This window comes from Ursus arctos, unplaced genomic scaffold, assembly GCF_023065955.2.
Source record: "Ursus arctos isolate Adak ecotype North America unplaced genomic scaffold, UrsArc2.0 scaffold_8, whole genome shotgun sequence".
Lineage (NCBI taxonomy): Eukaryota > Metazoa > Chordata > Mammalia > Carnivora > Ursidae > Ursus > Ursus arctos.
This window is the reverse complement of record NW_026623100.1, coordinates 65470311-65488675: the sequence shown is the minus strand read 5'-3', so window position 1 is coordinate 65488675 and position 18365 is coordinate 65470311. Positions and strand designations below refer to the sequence as shown.

The 18365-nt window shown below is 41.2% G+C and overlaps 1 protein-coding gene across 4 annotated transcripts in view; it reads right to left on the bottom strand.

Moving 5' to 3' along the window:
• The window catches only part of ADGRF3 (adhesion G protein-coupled receptor F3), a 35830-nt gene that overhangs the window by 12619 nt on the left and 4846 nt on the right, over nt 1-18365 (bottom strand). The window contains exons 3-6 of one of the 4 annotated variants that reach the window (XR_008958210.1): nt 17546-17804; nt 11048-11158; nt 3076-3195; nt 810-2858 (exon numbers count right to left, since the gene is read on the bottom strand). Coding sequence is in view for 1 of the 4 variants with exons in the window: in XM_057309133.1 (XP_057165116.1) it covers nt 810-893 (84 nt within the window). In the remaining 3 variants the exon portion in view is untranslated. Of the gene's footprint in view, nt 1-809; nt 3196-11047; nt 11159-17545; nt 17805-18365 lie in introns of all 4 variants that reach the window. The other 3 variants (XM_057309133.1, XR_008958212.1, XR_008958211.1) reach the window with 3 other exon arrangements.

The following is an 18365-nucleotide window of genomic DNA, read 5'->3' as shown; positions in this document are numbered from 1 at the left end:
TAGAAGATGCCAGGGATGCAGCCCCAAGGACGCTGCCAGGGCCTGCAAATCCCAACTGAACCCAGGAACCAGGCACACCCTGGAGAGTCAACATGTTTTGTTTAATTCCTTCCTGAATTTACCTGTCCCTGGGCCTCTAGGCTAATTGAAATGGCTGTGTCTGGGACACCAGTGGGGAGGGCTAGGCAGAGCTGGCTGGGGCCCAGAGGCTTGGGGAATTCTGTTCTCTCCACAGGAATCGCCATGAGGGTGAGCATAAGGCAGCATCTTCCCTTAGTCTCTGGTTCTTGCATATTATTTCTTCACCAACTCCTCCCTCTCTCTAAATTGTATGTGAATGTGGGTATCTATCTAAAAACAGATACAGATATGGATAGGGATACAGATAGAGATACAGATGTCTTCCTGGGAGAAAACAGGGATCAAAAAGTGCTAATCTTGACTCTGCTGTCTTTCTTCAGATTCTCTCCTGTCCTCTAGGCCCATGGTTCCCAACTCTGGAAAATCCTTCTGTTCTTTCCATTTTTAAATGGTAAGCTTGACTGGGAGAGCCTTTATCCAAAGTGCAGCTGGCATCACTGGAGTTCACAGTGACTCAAAGAAACAAAGCTATCCCACACCCTGGAAAATAAGACTGATCGCTCAGAGATTTTATAACAAACTGGCCTCTCCTTTTTACATTACGTCCTCTCCCTCCGGCCCTTGCCCCTCCACCTGCCCCTTCATCCACACCTTGCTGCCTCTCACACTGACAGTCCCCTATGTCAGTTCTGTTGACCTCCCTGGGTCCCCGCCCCAGTCGTACTCACAGGTTGGGATGCTTGCACAACTGGTGACCCCACCAGGGGGAGAGTCATGGCCAGGAGTAGCACAGGGGCAGCTGAACAGACCATGGCTCAGCGAAGCGGTCCTCAAGAGTCCTCCGGCTGCTGCATGATGCAAATTCCCTCACAGAAGAGCTGGCAAGGCTCAGCACAGCTGGGATGGGAGGGAAGAGGGGGCAGGAGCCAGCCGAATTTACAGAGGAAGTGCTACAGTCTGTGACTGAGTCACATGGTCATCCAGGTCCCTGTGGGGCCCCAGTGAGAATGGTCTGCACAGTTTCCCCCTGGGGTCTGAACCAAGAACTCGGTTCACAGGAGAGGACTTGGGCGTTCTAGGTCACAACAAGCAATGTGCCAATAAGCCAGGGATCTGGGAAATCTGGATTGTCCTGAAACTTCCAGGAAGCTGGATCACTGAGCAACAGTAGAAAAGACAAACATTAGGACTGATTTCTAGCTTAAAATTATTTCCAGAGTCTTAAATTTAACCAAGAAAAATTCTGGGAGAAATTATTAAGTAATTTCACAAAATATTTTTGAAGTGAGGACGGCTTTTCTAAACAAGACACAAAACCCAGAAAGCCAGAAAGAAAATAAATTAGACTGTTTAAAAAGCTTTAAATGGGGGATGAAAAGAACATTAGGGTAAAAGGTGAAAGACAACATGTTTGTAGCACCATGATTGAATAAAGGGCCAACCTTAACATAAGAATTTTTTTTTTTTTAAAGATTTATTTATTTAACAGAGATAGCCAGCGAGAGAGGGAACACAAGCAGGGGGAGTGGGAGAGGAAGAAGCAGGCTCATAGCGGAGGAGCCTGATGTGGGGCTCGATCCCATAACGCCGGGATCACGCCCTGAGCCGAAGGCAGGCGCTTAACCGCTGTGCCACCCAGGCGCCCCAACATAAGAATTTTTTATCTTACATCACTAAGATAGAAAATGGGCAAAAATTAGAAAAGGTCAGTTTACTGAAAAATATCAACAGTTTGATAAACATATAAAAAATTCACATTGAAATAAGAAAATAAAACTGAAAACAAAAAAGACAAAGACAAAAATAAGAAAACAAAAAAGAAAAAAGTAAAAAAAATGAGATAAGAAAATACTGTCACCTACTAATTATCAAAAGACAAACTACTGATTATATTCGGTGCTGACAAAGGGTAGTGATACATGCATACAAAAGCGTGTGTACAAGGATGTTCGAGGCAGAGTTGTTCGTGACAGCCAATGAGTTAAACAACCAAAATGTCCATTCAGAAGGGACATTTCCAAACAACAGAACATTGTTGTGGAGAAAAAGTGAAGTAACTCTATTTTGGAGTGGAGTTCAATATATATGGTGAAGTGTAAAGTCTATATTATGCTGCCTTTTACATAAAAAGGGGAATCAATATTCAATATCTGTGTTTTTTATACCTAGAATATTTCTGGAAAAACACATCAGAACGTTGGCAACTGTTGCTTCTGGGGAAGGGGATTAAGGGTGCAGATGTGTCTGTTTGATACATATTTTTTCTAAACATAGGCATGTATTTTCCTAATTAAAAAAAGGAAGAGTAGATTTAAACATGCACACATATACACACGAACATACATACGTGCATAAACACACACATGTGTGCACACACACACATACACACACACATACACACAAGACATAGGGTAAAACCCTAGCCTCGATACATTTCTACTTCCACCACCACCTCAACTGTCCCCTTGCTAGGATGGCTGCCAAAGGTCATGGCTGTCAGCTATGCTTGACACACAGAGCAATGACATGCATGGGAGCAAAGACTTTGTTAATAAGTGATTTCAGAAAACTTGAGAGTGGGAAAGAATCAGGTTTGAGAACGTGGAGCGGGGATGCCATCAGCATGTTGGGAACTGTCCACTGCAGCTGCAGGTGGTCTCAGAGGGGCCAGGGTGATACGGGCCACCACCAGCTTCGGCCACAGTCACCAGAGTGCGTCAGTCCAAGCACGAAGTGGTCCTGGATGATGTTCAACAGGGTCAGTCAAGGGGCAGGGACTACAGAAGAGAGAGATGGAACAGTTTCTGTAATTTGAGAGAAGTTTCAAACACTTTTGCCTGTACAAAAAATACTGAGAAAAGATTGGAAGGGAAGCTACAGGCTCTAGAAAGTATCTGTTGACTTTACCTCAGGATTCCTCAGGGCTTCACACTGCGCACCAGAGGCCTTAAATGATATTTGTTTTAAATGAATCAATGGATAAATGACACACACCAAGGGGCACCTGGGTGACTCAGTCGGTTAAGCTTCTGACACTTGATCTCAGCTCAAGTCTTGATTTCAGGGTCGTGCGTTTGGGCCCATGTGGGATTCCACACCCAGTGTGGGGCCTACCTAAAAAAAAAAAGAAAAGAAACACATCAAGACATCAACAGTGGTTTTAACTAAATGGTAGGATTTGGCATGTTTTTCTATGTTCTGTATTTTTCAATTTTGTATTCTATAATGGAAGAGCAGTCCTAATAAAAATATTAAATCTTGGGGTGCCTGGGTGGCTCAGTCGCTTAAGTGACCCACTCTTGATTTCGTCTTAGTCATGCTTTGGAGGGGGGGAGGTCCCTGCTCGGCAGAGAGTCTGTTTGAGATTCTCTCCTTTTCCCCCTGTCCCTTCTCACCCCCCTGCTCGCGTGCACTTTCTCTCTCTCAGATGAATAGATCTTAAAAACAAACAAATCTTACAGTCTCAACTCCTCTCTTGTAGACCAACCAGGTTCAGAGTCCTTCAGGTTTGCCCAGGTGTCCCTGGTTTCCAGGAAGCAGTCAGAGGCTGAATCAGGTCTCAGGCTTAGGGTGGGGTTCAGACAAACACGTACTTAATTGCTGTCACCTACCTACTCCCAAGTCGAAGGTCAACTGTAAGGTTCTTGGCCTCTGTCCTTCTAAATACCTAATGATACTTGGAAACCAGTTAAGTTTCCACCCCTGCTGGCAGCTTCTCTGGGCTCCTAGTTTGCACCCTGGGCAAAAGAAATTTCCTTTCTATTCCTTTGTGCTTTGAGCCCTCCAGGCCATGTCAGCGGAGTCTTTGATAAAAAGGTTTGTAATCTCTGCTTCTCTTATCTGTATTCGAAAAAGTTATCTTAGGAAGTTTTACCTCCTTTACTATGTAAGCTACTAATAGATTATTAAAGAATAAATGCAGCTTAGACCTTTACCCCATATGAATCCTAACTTCTTATTCTCTTTCCACCTGACGCGGCATGACATTATTGGAAATATTAAATGATAGGTTGTTAGACTGGGAAGGGACTTTAGCTGAGATATTGAAGCAGGCAGGCTGGGTCCGAGGATCCAGAGGGGGGATCGCACAGGCCCAGCCAAGAGGCTCCTTGGCTTTGCATAGAAGTCAAATGAGTGTGAGGAGGAAGTGAAAACAGAGTTCACTGAATAGCGTGAGTGACAAGAGAATAGCAGATGGAGTGTCTGGGAGACTCGGAAAAGAAAGGAGAGTTAGTCTCATTGTTGCTGGGGGTTAGGGTTCCTGGATACGTGTTCCTTCAGGAATCCAGGGTAGGGTCCAATCAAAGGTGAATGATAGGTGTTATTTCATCAACTGTTGAAGGTAGGGAGCATTGATGCCAGCGTCAGCTGAGGTTTGTTTGAAGCTAATGTCCTAGAACATGTTTGGAATCCCGCTCTTCTTAGCCATTGTCAGGTGTTTGGGGGCCAAGGATGAAACTCAGAGAATGGTTAACTCTCTTGCTTCCCTCTTGGAGTGGGAATGTAGCTTCTCTGGTTTTTACTCAGATGCCAGGTGAAATACAGAACGTTGAGTAAATAGGGCCTCGCAGGAAAACAGCACAAACCAAGCCTTTTCAGTTTCCCTACCTCAATTATTATCTACTCCATCTACTCCAGCTCTCTTACTTTACAGAAAAGGAAAAGGAGCCAGGAGATCACACAGCTAGTGGATGGCAGAACCAGAGCTTAAAGCCGGGTCTTCTGACTTTGAATCTGAGGAATTAGATAAAGGGAATTAAGATAGATCAATTTAAATATAGAATCATAGGAACTTCTGGCCACAAAAATGCATTAAAGATAGTATGAGATAGCATTTGATCCCACAAAGAAGACAGTTCTTCAAAAAAGCTTCTTTTCCTAAGGAGGAGAGGAGATGAATATAATATTAAAAACAGGACGGAGTATGGAGAGTTTGTGTGTAAGAATCAAGCAGTTCTTTCAAAGTCAGCTCATGAGTACCTTGCTTATCTAGATGTGCTTAATTCAGCAAATGTGACCATTGGGAACAAAGCTGTGATCTACAAGGAAAAATATGAAATGTCTTATACAAATCATAAAAGGCTGTGAGTGGTAATATGACTCCATGAAAGAAGAACAATTATTTTTTCTATGAACAACTACATGTTAAGGTTGGAGAAGCAGCAACTGATGGAGAAGCAGACACAGGAATCGGACAGCTGGGGATCAAGAGCAGCTTCGTTACTGGCAGAGCTGAGTGAGAGAAGGTGGTTCGGATCTCAGCCAGATGCCCTTCCCAATACATCCTCCCCGAACTGAATTTACCTAGCCCAGTCCCTGACATAGCCAGGCATCTCCGGGTCTCCCTTGGGGGGACGGAGTTGCTCAGAATGAGTCTGCAGGACTGGCCATTTCCAAAGAGGGAGCACCCAGAGCATATTCTGCCTGTCTTACCAGGCAGTGAAATCCCTTTTTGCTTGCGGAAGAGGGAGAGGGAGCAGAGACTATATCCTTCTGGGGAGAAGTTCCCTTGCCTCGGTGGAAATGTGAGAAGAAAAGAGTAAACGTTCCTTGCCAACACCATGCAAAATTATAACAAGATTTATTTCAATACTCTCGTGAAAGAGAAAACTGGAAAACTTCATATAACTAATGACAAAATATACAAATGAGTAGATTTTATAAAATCAGTAAACCTAGGAAATCTGTTTCAACACCTTGCTACAAGCCATAGGGGAATGTGTGCCAAGAGACTTGTTCTGGAAGCCTGCTGTTACTGCTTCTATTCCACTTACTTTCTGACTCACTTCCTCAAATTACCCTCCGCCCATAATCCCAGGTATAGCATGCAAGTGGTCACTTTACACAGTCCTGCTACGGCTCCCTGACTACAGTACAGTCAGTTGAGGACACATCAAACGCCATGTTGGAACATTTCTCTCTTCTGAGATATTCTGGGAGCTGGGACTAGTGAGGGCCTGAATTTGGACCTGCAACATGTAAATCTCACCAGCTACTAGTTCTCGGTCATATGGACTGGGGAAATGGTCTGCGCTCAAAGAAAGAGTGAGGATAAAGTGTGAACAAAAATGGAAAGAAACAAGAAGAGAGCACATTGTTTCAACTTTAGTTTGTTTTTGATGCTCCTTTGCACTCCTGATCTTGAGTTCCATCAGGGGCCCCAGCTTCTTTTAATTATTTCCCTTCTTGCTTGAGCTAGTTAGAGCAGGTTTCTGTTATTTGCAGCTAAAGGAATGTGTATGGACACATGCTCAGAAAAGCCAAGGAAGCTGTGATGGCAGAAAAGTGGTTATTACATTAAGTTACAGAATTAAAGAAGCTTGTGATTCAAGACAGTCACTTCATCTTTCTAGAGACCTCGCTTTTCACATCAATACAATGAAGCAGTTGAATTATGTGATCTTTGTAGCACAGCTGACCCTTGAACAACATGGGTTTAACCTGTGCGGGTCCACTTAGATGCAATCTTTTTCAATAAATACAGTATGGTGCTATAAATGCATTTTTTCTTTCTTAACGATTTTTTTCTTTCTTCCTTTTTTCTTTTTTGAATAGTTGACACATGATGTTATGTTAGTTTCAGGTGTACAGCACAATGGTTCAACAGCTCTATACCTGATGCCGTGCTCGCTACAAGTGTAGCTACCACCTGGCACCAAAAAACACTATTACAATACCATTGACTAGATTCCCTATGCTGCGCCTTTCATTCCTGTGACCTATTCATTCTGTACCTGGAAGCCTGTAACTTCCACTCCCCTTCACCCCTTTTGCCCACCCCCTTCCACTCTCTTCCTTATGATTTTCTTAACATTTTCTTTTCTCTACGTTACTTTATTCTAAGAATGCACTATATAATATATATAACACACAAAATAGATGTTAACTGACTGCTTCTGTTATCAGTAAGGCTTCTGGCCAACAGTAGGCTATTAGAGGTTACGTTTTGGGGGAGTCGGAAGGTATACATCGATTTTTGACTGTGCGGGCGTTAGCATCCCTAACCTTCAAGTTGTTCAAGGATCAACTGTACTTTAAAATCTTGTTCCATTTTCTTCTGGCCCTCATGGTTTCTTTCCTTCTTTCCTTCCTTCCTTCCTTCCTCCCTCCCTCCCTCCCTTCCTTCCTTCCTTCCTTCCTTTCTTTCTTTCTTTCTTTCTTTCTTTTTTTTAAAGAATTTATTTATTTATTTGACAGAGAGAGACAGCCAGCGAGAGAGGGAACACAAGCAGGGGGAGTGGGAGAGGAAGCAGCAGGCTCCCAGCGGAAGAGCCCGATGTGGGGCTCTATCCCAGGACCCTGGAATCACGCCCTGAGCCCAAGGCGTCTAGACGCTTAACGACTGTGCCCCCCAGGTGCCCCTGGCCCTCATGGTTTCTAATGCAAAATCCATAGTTATTGTTCCCTTGTAAGTAATGTATCATTTCTATGCTGCTTTCAAGTTTTTTTCCTTTGTCTTGAAACTGTTATGATGTGGCTAGGCTGGGTTTTTTTGTTTGTTTTGGTTTTTTTTTAGGCTAATCCTGTTTTGGATTCACTGAGCTTTTCGCATATGTAGCTTTATGTATCCCATCAAATTTGAGCATTTCAGCCATTATTTCTTCAAATATTTTTTCTGCACCACATTCTTTCTCCTCTCTTTCTTGGACTCTAATGACAAATGTTAGATTTTCCCCCTGTATTATTTTTTTCATAGACCCCTGTAGCTTTGCTCAGTTTTTCAATTTTTTTTTTCTCTTTCTTGTGAATAACAGATGTGACTGAGTTAAGGATCTTGAGATAGGAAGGTTATCCTGGATTATCCGGGTGGGCCCAATGTAATCACCAGCATCCTTATAAAAAGAAGACAGGACTATGAGGGACAAAACAGAAGATCTACAACAGAAGCAGAGGTTGGGGTGATGTGCTTTGAAGCTGGAGAAAGGGGCCATGAGCCAAAGAATGAAGGCAGCCTCTAGGAGCTGGAAGAGGCAAGGAAATGGATTCCTCTCCAGAACCTCCAAAAGAAATGCAGCCCTGCTGACATCTTGATTTTAACCTCATAAGATTCACTTCAGATGTCTGATCCTCATGACTGTAAGATACGACGTTTGTTTTGTTTTAAATCACGATATTTGTAGTAATTTGTTACAGAAGCAATATGAAACAAATAGAATCCATGCAGTAATTTAAAAATTGTTTGATTACTGTTATTACCATTTGGATCTTTAAATTTTCTGTTTCTTCACTGAAACTTCATCTTCTCATTCATTTCAAGAATGTTCATACTTATGACACTTTTATAATAATTGCTTTAATATCTTTTTTTTTAAATAATTCCAACATCTATGTCATTTCAGCATTGTTGTCTGTTGATTGTTTTTTTTCCCATGTGAGTTGAGATTTCCTATTTTTTTTTATAAACCGAGTAATTTTGGATTGTATCTGGACATTTGATGTTATGCCATTTAAAGCCTATGGAAAATGTTAATTTTTTTGTGTTAGCAGGGATTGACCTGGTTTGGTTCAGGTCATGAGATCTGACTAACCCACTGTGGATTGTATTTTTAACATCAGTTCCCTTTCCAAAAGTCTGCAGTGCTATTCAGATCTGCTGCATATATGCCCCCCAGTGGCCAGTATGGGCCCTGGTGATGGTCTGTCTCACTGTGGTTCTATGCGTATAGTATGCTATTTAGGGTCAGATTTATGCATGCACAACTGGGAGATGATCCCAGAGTTCATAAAACTCAATGGGGTTGTCTTCCTGAACTCTTTCTCTCTCAAGTTATTCAAATCACTCTGGAATAATACTCTTGTCAAGGTAGCAGGCATATAGCACACTTATACCTCTGTTTTATTAAACACATTTTTTAAGTGCATCACAGAATGCCTATCACCCAGATTCCCTTAAATAACACTCTTCTCAAAGCAGCATGCATACAGCTCTTATAATCATCTTTTTCTTTTTTCTTTTTTTTAGAGGGTGGGAGAGGGAGAGAGAGATTCTTAAGCAGGTTCCATGTTTAGTGTGGAGCCCCATGCGGGGCTCGATCTCACGACCCCGAGATCATGACCTGAGCCAAAATCAAGAGTCAGATGCTTAACCCACTGAGCCACCCAGGTGCCTTTGTTACATTTGTTTAAAAAAAAATTCTCTAAATGAATTACAGAATGGCAATCATATCCATTCCCTTAAAACATCGTTTTCTTTGTAGCAGATGGATGGCACTCTTACAGTCACTGGTATTACACGTGTTCCTAAAAGTTTCTCCAAATGCATTACAGAAAAGCTAAGTATTCTTAGAACACTTAAAAACATCCTTTATAGGGGCGCCTTGGTGGCTCAGTCAGTTAAGCGTCTGCCTTTGGCTCAGGTCATGATCCCAGGGTCCTGGGATTGAGCCCCAAGTCAGGCTCCCTGTTCAGTGAGGAGTCTGCTTCTCCCTCTCCCTCTTCTGCTCCCCCTTGCTCGTGCTCTCTCTCTCTGTTAAATAAATAATATGTTTAAAACATCCTTTACAGGATAAGATCCAACCTCCTCAAGACTAACTGATGTAATGAGATGGGTAGAGGCCATTTGATGGGTCACAATTACCAACAGGACGTGAACTGATCACACAATACTCAGGTCAAATAAAAAAGAGGGTGAGTACCATGCTGTCTCCTTGAACTTGTAGAATTAGTTTGGACCTTTATCTCACACCTAAAGAATAAATCCCACCAAACAGGAGTTTGCATTCAATTAAAATTTCACTGTGTTGGGGCAAAAACGATATACTTATATTAAAAATATAAAAACAAGAAAATAATTTATTTAAAAAAGCAACTTTGATTTTAGTTTATTAGAGCAATGCAGGCTTATTGAAAAAAATTAAAATAATTAAAGACAATGTGTAATTTAGAAACTGAAAGTACTCATGGGTCTTTTTCTGGTCATGAAACGAACCAAACTGTATACTTTGCTTTTGAGTTATTTACTTTAAAAGTGTTATGTTTCCTGTTCTTGTTTTTGAAAAATGAAGTGACCACAACTTTCATGTTGCTCTCTCACACACAAAAGAAATATACAAAAAAGTTGTTTTTTACTTAATATAGCTCTCAGATTGTTTTTTCTTGGAAGTCTGTGAATTTTAAACAAATTTTAGAAAGGAAATTTATTAAAGAATGGCCCAAGAAGTGGAAATAACCTACCATACACAAATAGTAGAATGAATAAACAAATCATAGTTTTACAATGTGCCACCATACTTCATTTTTAAAAAAAAATTATTATTTATTTACTTGAGAGAAAGAGAGCGGGTATGTGCACACGTGTGCGCATGTGCAAAAGAGAGAAAGAGAGCGAGTGTGAGCAGGGGGAGAGGGAGAGGGAGAAGCAGGCTTCCTGCTGAGCAGGGAGCCTGATTCGGGACCATATCCCAGGACCCTGGGATCATGACCTGAGCCAAAGGCAGACGCTTAATGGACTGAGCCACTCAGCACTCACACCATACTTTAAAACCAGGCAGAAATTAAAGTGAATGAACTAGATCTATTATGTATGGATGTGGATCAACCTTAAAACAATGTTAAGTCTAAAAAATGTTGTAAATGGTAGGAACAGTGGGATACCATTAAGTACACACACACCTGCACATATGTATGCCCAAAATAATGCTGTATTGAATCTGGATGTGAACATATATAATGAAAGTATAAAATATGAATAGGAATGATAAACAACCTCAAGATCATGGTTATTTCTGGGGATAAAAGGGAAAGAGATAGTAAAGATCTGGAGCTTCAGCTGAAACAAAAAAGAAACAAAAGTCCTGAAACATGCCTGGCAAAAGATTAACATCTGTTAATTCGTGGTGCTGTGTGGATTGCAAGTATATTACCTTCCATATGTTATAGTTAAAATGGATGATGATGATGATGATGATGGAGACAGAGATGAGGAAACCTTCCTGGGTTTGACTGTTAAGAGAATATTTGGGGGTACCTGGGTGGCTTAGTTGGTTGACTAATGTTTGACTTTTGATCTCAGCTCAGGTCTTGATCTCAAGGTCTTGATCTCGGGGTTATGAGTTCAGGCTCTGGGCTGGGCTCCATGCTGGGCAATTAAAAAAAAAAACAAGACTATTTGATTCATCCTTATGCTTTTTCTCCTAAAAGATAAGTTTTTTTTTTTAATGGTGTAGCATTTTTTTAAAGGAAACTTTAAATTTTAGAATAGTTATACATTTACAGAGAAATTGCAAAGATAGTAGAGAGAGTTTTCATATAGTCATACTTCTATTATAAATATTAGTATGGTAAATCTGCCACAATTAACGAACTGATATTCGTAATTATTTTAAACTGAAGTCTGTAGTTATTCAGATTCCTCAGTTTTTTAAAATCTAATGTCCTTTTTCTATTTCAGGATCTCATCCAGGAAATCACAATACATTTAGCCATCATGTTTCCTTAGGCTCCTGTAGAATGTCTGGTATTTTGTAGAAAGTCCCTCGATTGACGGTGTCCTTTATTTTACCATTCTTTTTTTTTTTTTTTAAAGATTTTATTTATTTATTTGACAGAGAGAGAGACAGCCAGCGAGAGAGGGAACACAAGCAGGGGGAGCGGGAGAGGAAGAAGCAGGCTCATAGCGGAGGAGCCTGATGTGGGGCTCGATCCCATAACGCCGGGATCACGCCCTGAGCCGAAGGCAGACGCTTAACCGCTGTGCCACCCAGGCGCCCCCCTTATTTTACCATTCTGAGCAAAGTGTAGAACTCTTACCTTCTTTTTTTATCTCACTTCCCTCTCCCTTTTATAATATAGTTGTCTTTAATATTTCTTCTGCATACATTTAAAACTACACCAGTGTTATGCTTTTTTAAAACCAGCAAATATAATTTAGAAAACTCAGACAGAGAAATACCTATTGTATTTACCCATATTTTTGCTTGCCATGTTCTTTCTCCTTTCTTGATGTTTCAAGGCTCTCTCTTTTATCATTTTTCTTTTGTTCAGAGAACTTCTTTTGGCCATTCTTTTATTTTCTTTCTTTTAAAAAATTTTTATTTTTTATTTAAATTCAATTAATTAACACATAATGTATTATTAGTTTCAGAAGTAGAGGTCAGGGATTCATTAGTCTTAAATAATACCCAGTGCTCATTACATTATGTTCCCTCCTTAATGTCCATCACCCAGTTCCCCCATCCTCTCGCCCCCTCTCCCTTCCAGCAATTCTCAGTTTGTTTCCTATGATTAAGAGTTTACTAGCCCAGCTGGTATCCTTATAATCATTATTCTGAACGCTAGTTCCAACATCTTGCTTATGTCTACACTGATTAGGTCCCTGGTAGTCAGTACTGCCTCTTGTTCTCTTTTTTGAGGTGAGTTTTTCTGTCTTGTTATTCTTGCAGAAAGCGATTGCTTTTCTTTTTGTAGAGTTGCAGCTATTCTTAGGTCTCTGCTTGAGTTCGCAGGTGTTCAGAATGATTTGATAGCTATCTAGCTGAATTCCTGGGACCAAACGAAACTAAGGTCTCCTACTCCTCCGCCATCTTGGATTATCTCTGCTAAAAGACAAGTTTGTGGATGCAATATATATAGTATGTCTTTACATAGTCTAAACACACAGATGCCCTCTCCGTTTTTTCTTCCAGTTATCACACTTTAATATGTATGTATGTATGTATGTAAGTAATCTCTGTGCCTGATGTGGGGCTCAAACTCTCAACCCCAAGATCAAGAGTCCCATTCTCTTCTGACCGAGCCAGCCACGCACCCCACACACTTTAATATTTAAAGACAAAAAGGGTTGATTTTTCTATTATTTTACATTTTTTAAAAAAACATACACACAGAGGTCTAACAGCCAAAATGCACAAAGGAAATGAGCTTCTATTCTGCCCCCCATAGTCCTATCCTGTGGATGATGCTGTAGGGGGCCCCCCCTCCACATAGCAATTCACTGTTGCTTCTCTGCACTACAGCCACATTCTACTCTGATGTATTTGCTCGGTTTCATGACACGGGCATGTCCCTGCCCACGGCTCCATTCTAAGATAAAACCCGAACAGCTGTTAATGGTCAGGGTACATCCCTCCGATGGTATCAGCAACTACCCCACAGTGGGAGAGTGAGGGGATATTCTGGTTAGGAGCAGTTTAGTGGAAGGGGTGGCATGGCCAGAGCTGGAGTCACGGTCTGCATTGCTGCAGTCTGGTATCAGAGTGGGGACAGAGCTGTAAGTCAGGACAGCATGAAGGGTACAGATGAGGTTGGGACTCTGTGAGATAAAACAGGAGAGTTCCCCTCACCAGGTTTAGATAGAATGAATGTGTCAACATTTTAAATAAAAATAGAAGTAATCCAGATAATCCACATAACTGTTGAATCAGTATGCTGTACACCTGAAACTAATATATAACATTATATGAAAAAAAATCAATCCTAAGAATCAGCAGTTCAAATACTACTGAATTGCAATTTTTTCCCATTAAGACAGCTCAGCTATCGCAGTAACAATCTAGATCCGTCTGGGACAAGAAGGTAGAGCCCCCAGCATTCCCTCTGACAGCCCTGTGCTGGGCCCTAGAAGGATCTGTATTTGCAGCTTTTCAGTCTCGAAGACCACAGGAAGAGCCAGGGTCATAAAGGAAGGCTGCCCTGGAAAAATCCGCAGTTTTGAGCCTCAGGTAAGGAGAGATCCAAAGCAGCTCTGGCTTTGGACCCAACCGTCTCTGGGCACATCTCTGTCAGACTCCATGGTCTCTCCTACAGTGATTTATCTGGATCCTGTCATCCTTTTTCAGCTCCTCCTCAGTCTTCCCAGTACCTTCGAGAGCAACTCCTCTCCAGGGTTGGGGTGATGGCGGCCATGGCTGCCAGGAACTCCAGCCACAGGTGCCTTCTTTATGAGAGAATTGTTTCTTCTAATATATATCTAGGCTTTCATTTCTAAAAGTAAAGTCTTTACTTCTAGCACTTCATAAAGCTTAAAGGCTGTGCCTGTACAAAGATGGGATTTTTAAAATTACCGATTAAAAGTGCTTTATCCTCCTTAATTCTCCCCTTGGCTTTTTACCTATTTCCTTATTTGCAAGCCTTATTCCTTTATAGGAATTTGGGCTCTTTTTGAATCCATTTTATTGTCTTCATTATTTCAAATTTCTCTACAGAAACTGTTATTTCTCTTTCTGTTGATTACCTACCTACTGATTTAAGAGGGGACTGGCTGGTGGCTACCTCAACGGTTTGCTTCTGATCCTTTTTGGACTTTCTTATCCCTATTCTCACGCCTAACCGGAAAGAGAAATCCAGTATGAGAAATTTGCTGATGCTTACATCAAATCCTTACAACCATCTTCCCATTGATAAGAGACAGGTTATCCTAAACAAGCACCCTATTAACACGTGTCCCTTCCTACTTTATAAAATGTTAGAACTTTACAGTTTTATACTATACTGCAGGACTTTATAGTTCTACAGTTCTCGCTTTGCAAATTTGCCATAATGTTCTGGCAGATATGTCTTAAAAAGTACCAAATTCGAAGCAACTTTAACTAAAATAATAAAAAGCCCATAAACTATAAACACCAAGTTCATGATATTCTTCTGTCTTTCCCTGGTCATCAATATACTTTTGGTTGTAGGAAGTGTGTACTTGCTATTTTGTGCTTTTCTTTTGAATATAATGTTATTTTACTTTTCAAAATTGAGAAAAAATTCACTTATAAAATTTTAAAGGGTACATTTCGGGGCGCCTGGCTGGCACAGTCGTTAAGCGTCTGCCTTCGGCTCAGGGCGTGATCCCGGCATTCTGGGATCGAGCCCCACATCAGGCTCCTCCACTGGAAGCCTGCTTCTTCCTCTCCCACTCCCCCTGCTTGTGTTCCCTCTCTCACTGGCTGTCTCTCTGTCAAATAAAAAATAAAATCTTTAAAAAAAAATAAAAAATAAAGGGTACATTTCAATAGTTTTTAGTATATTCATTAAGGGTGTGCAACCACCACCATTATCTAATTCCAGAACATTTTCATCATCCTAAAAGAAACCCCGTACCTGTCAGTAGTTATTCTCAATCCTCCTCACCCTCATCCTCTGGCAATCACTAATCCACTTTCTGTTTCTATGGATTTACATATTCTGGACATTTCATACAAATGAAACCATACAGCATATGGCCTTTTGTGCCTGGCCTCTTTCACTTAGCATAACGTTTAAAGGTTCATCCATGTTGTAGCATGTATCAGTCCCTCATTCCTTTATATGGGTGAATAATATCCCATTGTTTGGATGTACACATTTTGTTTATCCATTCATCAGTTGATAGACATTTAGGTTGCTTCCATTTTTTTTTTTTTTTTGCTATGATGAAAAATGCTCCTCTGAACATTTATGTACAGGTTTTGGGGTATATACCCAGGACTGGTATTGCTGGGCCATATGGTAACTCTGTTTAACTTTTTGGGGCAACTGTCAAAGATTTTCCTATATGTGCTGCATCATTTTGCAATTCCACCAGCAACAACACACAAGAATTCCAATTTCTCCTCATCCTTGCCAACACTTGTTATTTTCTGGAGTTTCCTCTATTTTTTTTTTTTTTTGCACCCACTCATGTATATTTTTAATGATTATATATTTTATCACATTGATTTACCATAGTTTATAGTTTGGGTCCTTAATTCATTGGACATTTTGATTGTCTGCATTTTGCCCCTGCAATGATAAATATGGCTCTTTCTAAGTAATGGCAATAAAGATTATTTTCTTTCAGATGATTTCCTGGAAGTATGTTCTTCCAATGTGGGATTACTAGGGCAACAAATATGAAGCGTATTATAGCACCTGTTGCTGCCAGCAACATACATTTCTCTATTCCCTCACAGTCCAATTTAATTTAGTGAAAACTTACTAAAGCCCCTCTCTTCCTTGCTGCTTGCTGCCTGTGGAGGGGGCAGCTTCTTCTACTCAGCATCACGGTTGCCCTCAGACTTCTAGTGAAGCCCAGGATTGTTAAAAAGAGGACCAAGAAGTTCATCTGGCACCAGTCAGACTAATATGTCAAAATTAAGGGCAACTAGGGGTGCCTGGGCGGCTTAGTCGGTTAAGAGTCTGCCTTCACGCCTGGGTGGCGCAGTCGTTAAGCATCTGCCTTCGGCTCAGGGTGTGATCCTGGCGTTATGGGATCGAGCCCCACATCAGGCTCCTCCGCTATGAGCCTGCTTCATCCTCTCCCACTCCCCCTGCTTGTGTTCCCTCTCTCACTGGCTGTCTCTCTTTCGAATAAATAAATAAAATCTTAAAAGAAAAAAAAGAGAGTCTGCCTTCGGCTCAGGTCATGATCTCAGGGTCCTGGACTCAAGCCCCAACTTGGGCTCCCTGCTCAGTGGGGATCCTGCTTCTTCCTCTCCTCCCTGCTCATGCTCTCTCTCACTGTCTCTGTCTCATTCTCTCAAACAAAGAAAGAAAATCTTAAAAAAAAATTACATGCAACTGGTGGAAATCCAGAGGCATTGACAATAGGGTGCACAGAAGATTTGAGGGCCAGATCTTGATGCCCAGCATTGGTTATGGGAGCTACACCAAAACAAAGCACATGCTGCCCAGTGGCTTCTGGAAGTTCTTAGTCTACAATTTCAAGGAGCTTGAAGTGCTGCTCATGTGCAAAAAATCTTACTGTGCAGAATTGCTCACAATGTTTCCTCCAAGAACCACAAAACCATTGTGGAATGAGCAGCCCAACTGGCCATCAGAGTCACCAATCCTAATGCCAGGCTGTGCAGCAAAGAAAGTGAATAGGTAGCTTATGTGCATGTTGTATTTATGTTAATAAAACCATAAAACTACCAAAAAAAAAAAAAAAAAGCTTACTGAGGACTTACAGAGTACTAGGCATTATGCTAGGTCCGGGCTTTACAGACGTGGTCCTTACCCTCAAGGCACTTAAAGTCCAGTAAGACAGATAAGAAAATAGCTAATTTCATAACATGTAAGTATGAAGAAAGAGGTATGTACAGGATGCTATGTAAGCACAAAGAAACAGTGGGAAATCAAGCCTGCATATGCGTGTGTGTGTGTGTGTGTGTGTGTGTGTGTGTGTGTGTGTGTTGGAAAGAGAAGTCAAAGAGAGAGGAATAAAGACAAAAGTAATTCAGAGCAATCAAGGGAGGAAGATGTTTCAAGGGAACAACAGCAGGCAGTGGAAGCTGATGAAAAGCTAGATAAGAAGCCTGAAAGTGTCCATCGGACTCAGCAACAAAGTGAGGTGCCTGGAAGCAGCCATTTCAGTGGAGCTGGTGAGGTTGGAAACCAGAGTGCAGAGTGTTGAGAGTGAGTGGGAGATTTGGAAGTAAGAGACAGATTACGTTGAGTAAACAAAGCTGTGTGACGAGGGTTTTTACTGTTTTAGTTTTTGATATTCTTTTACTCAATACTTTAAAACAATTCAAATATCATTTAATGGTTTCCAAATCTTTTCCCGATGAAGCTTACTTACTGTCCTGTCTTTAGCTGTTGTAGCTAATCTGAGGCAGTAGAGTGTTCGCAAAGTTGGTTGTAAGAACGCGTCCCAGCCTTCCGTGCAGGCTCCATTGCCAGGTGACTTCATCATTCTATCCATTAAGACGTGAATCTATTTTCCTTCCCATGAATCTGGGCTGGCCTGCTGATTTGCTTTGTCCATGAGAATGAGACAGGAGTGACACTTTGTGACTTCTGAGCCTAGGTCTTAGAAGGCTTTGCAGTTTCCATTTATGCTGTTTTGGGATAGTAATAAGACCAGCAAGACTAGCAGGACTGCCCAGCTAGACCTACCGCAAATTGCTGACCCACAGAATTATGAGCAAGTAAAATCGCTGTTATTTCAAGCTACTAAGTTTTGTGTGATCCGTTATGCGGCAATAAATAACTTTTACATCTGCCGAACCTTTTACTTTCCTGCAGCTCACGCCAACTGGTACATTTCATAATGAAAGGTTAAGTAAAATTATTAGTATACCTGAACTATTTCTGTATCTAATCGTCTAGATTATTTATCTAAATATTAATTCAGTATCTGTGAAATCTCAAAGTCTTCAGAGAGTTTTGTTTTGATTCCAACCCTTTTTTCCTTATCCTTGAATCAATTCTCTGTCCAAGACAAAATATCTCACACTTTTAACAGTGAACTTTTTTTTTTTTTAAGATTTTATTTATTTATTTGAGAGAGAGAGAGAGAGACAGCCAGCGAGAGAGGGAACACAAGCAGGGGAGTGGGAGAGGAAGCAGCAGGCTCCCAGCGGAAGAGCCTGACGTGGGGCTTGATCCCAGAACTCCGG